The sequence below is a fragment of the Propithecus coquereli genome, unplaced genomic scaffold (genome assembly GCF_000956105.1).
Source record: "Propithecus coquereli isolate 6110/MARCELLA unplaced genomic scaffold, Pcoq_1.0 Scaffold70, whole genome shotgun sequence".
Classification (NCBI taxonomy): Eukaryota; Metazoa; Chordata; class Mammalia; order Primates; family Indriidae; genus Propithecus; species Propithecus coquereli.
This window is the reverse complement of record NW_012153063.1, coordinates 4,455,423-4,457,944: the sequence shown is the minus strand read 5'-3', so window position 1 is coordinate 4,457,944 and position 2,522 is coordinate 4,455,423. Positions and strand designations below refer to the sequence as shown.

Sequence of the window (2,522 nt, the reverse complement as noted above, 5' to 3'; positions counted from 1 at the left end):
GTTTAAAAGATTGAGAATCTTCAATCCATAAATGTGGTAAAGAAAAAAAAATAAATAGAAGATTGAGAATCTTGCAGTATCTTAGGGTCATTACTAGCAGTGCACCATACACATACACAAATATCAGTTAATAGAGAAATTCAAAAGAAAACAGCAAAGTTTAATATTGTTCATCATTAACAAGTACTTATTGGCTATGTGTTAAGGCAGTGGTCCCCAACCTTTTAGCACCAGTTCGATGGAAGACAATTTTTCCACAGACGGGGGTTGGGGGGTCAGGTGGCGCTCAGGCAGTGATACGAGCGATGGGGAGCAGCTGTAAATTCAGATGAAGCTTCCCTTGCTCACCCACTGCTCACCTCCTGCTGTGCAGCCTGCTTCCTAGCAGGCCTCCGACTGATACTTATCAGTGGCCCAGGGGTTGGGGACCTCAGTGTTAGGGGCATTGATGTTGCATGCACAGCACTATAAAGTTTTTTCCTGCTTTTAACAGCATTCACACTTGTAGCTACATAGCTACACTAAAAAGGAAGAGGAATTTACTTGTCTATTGCTGATGGTCAGTTTTTCCAGGAAATGTCGAAGAACTGTCGATGGATCTTCAATTAGACAATTCCACAAGACTTGTTGGGCCACAGCACTCACTTTGGAAGAGAAAGAAAATTGAACAGTTGTCTTAAATGGAGATAAGGCTATGAGATAAAAGATTCAACAATTTACTAAGCTTTAGTCTCTTCTTTTTGCCTTAAATAGGTTCTGTGAACTCTTTTTCTATTGAAAGGTGGATATTTGTTCTCTTTGTTGTTATCTCTGAACATTTTTACATGTAAAGAAAAAGTAACAAAAAAGGTAGGATTGTCTTTAGGTATTAGCATTGCTTTTGCAAAGAGTACCTTTGTGGATATATGTGGTTGTCTTTCTTGTGGAAATTACCCTAACATGAGCCGTGGTAAGCATGTATTACATTAAAGTCATATTTTATTGCTTATTTTATGGAGAAATTCCTAAAGAAATTTGGTTTTTGAAAATATGTTTTGGTTTAGAATGCTTATGTATTAGAGATGATTTTTTTACTGTCCACACAAATGCTTTAAACAGTATCTCTTTCAGCAAGATAAAGTAGTTGAGCCAGTAATAGTTAGGTTCTCACTTCTAATGAGGAAGTCTTAGGAATGAATAATTAATCCTAATGAGAAATGTAGTGCTACTTCTTTAGGAAAGGTGGTCAGGCTAAGATTGCCTAGAAATACCAAGGCTAGGAAAGCAGGTAGGTAAAAAGTGGCGGTAACCACTGGATGATCTTCAGTCTGAATAGTCTTTCCAAATTCCATTAATTCTACAAATTAGGAATATAGAATTTAGCATGAATTTATTATTCAGCCCACATTTTAAAGAAATCATACCAATGTTTGCTTCAGACGTTAACTATTCAAATAAAATTAAGAACTATATAAACAGTATTAGTAAGAAATACACACACACACACACACACACACACACACAGACACAGAGCTTTAACTTTCACGTGTCTCTATAAATAGTTAAAATAGGTGTGGGTTTTTCTCAGGTTGAAATTGGTTACAAAAATATCTTTACATGTGAAATAAGCCAGGCACAGAAAGATAAATATAGCATGTTCTCACTCATATGTAGAAACTAAATAAGTTGGTCTCACAGAAGTGGAGAGCAGAATAGTGTGTCTATTTTGTAGCTGAACTGTAAAATTTTATTGTTTTAAACAACAGTGCTGTTTAATATCCTTTGCCCATTTTTCTATTGCAGTTTAAAGAGTTATTATTGAGTTATAAGAACTTTTTTATAAAACTTTAAGAATATTAAGCTTTTGTCAGCCACAAATGTAACATATATTATAAACTATAACCCTAGTTTATAATTTCATTTTGCAATTATTCTCTTCAGGCAGGTAGTACCTCCGAAAAGGTAACTAAATGGAAAGTATAGCATTAGTGGCGTCAAGCTAATAGCTAAGATTTTTGTGGTGGCCAAAATCATTGTTTAATTTCTATGTGGCTTAATAAGTGTTGTTTTGTTCCATGGTCATGAGAAATTCTCCTGGACCCAAATATCTATTTTAAATGAATTTTGGGGGGGTCAGAAAGGTAGTAGAAGAAGGAGGTGGAGAAAGTGATAGTGTTAGTATATTATGTTACAAATCTGTAACTAAAATATGTGCATAAAACATACCAACACGTGTTTGGTAGGTAATGTGTTCAAAAGCAACCTGCTGTCCTCTATCAAATTAACAGCTTAAGAACGTCACTGACAGTTTAGTCAAAACTGTACCTGCTACTCCATCTTCCCGCACCTCACCGTCCTCCATCAGATGAACAATGGGAAGTACTGCTGCACAGATGCATGCTGGGAACACTGCTTGTGGGGGCTGGGGCACATGGTGGTTTGGTGTATGTTCAGTGGTATGTTCTTCATCTGAAGAGGGAGACAAAATCAGGGTGCTTTTCTTAGTAATGTAATTGTAATGCAACATTTCTCAGTTAAAGGCC

General features: G+C 36.2%; 1 protein-coding gene across 1 annotated transcript in view; it reads right to left on the bottom strand.

The window, feature by feature from the left end:
* Positions 1–2,522, bottom strand: part of UNC80 (unc-80 homolog (C. elegans)) — a 242,259-nt gene that overhangs the window by 94,863 nt on the left and 144,874 nt on the right. The window contains 2 exon segments of the mRNA XM_012661211.1: positions 521–644; positions 2,305–2,508. Of these exon segments, the coding sequence (XP_012516665.1) occupies positions 521–644; positions 2,305–2,508 (328 nt within the window).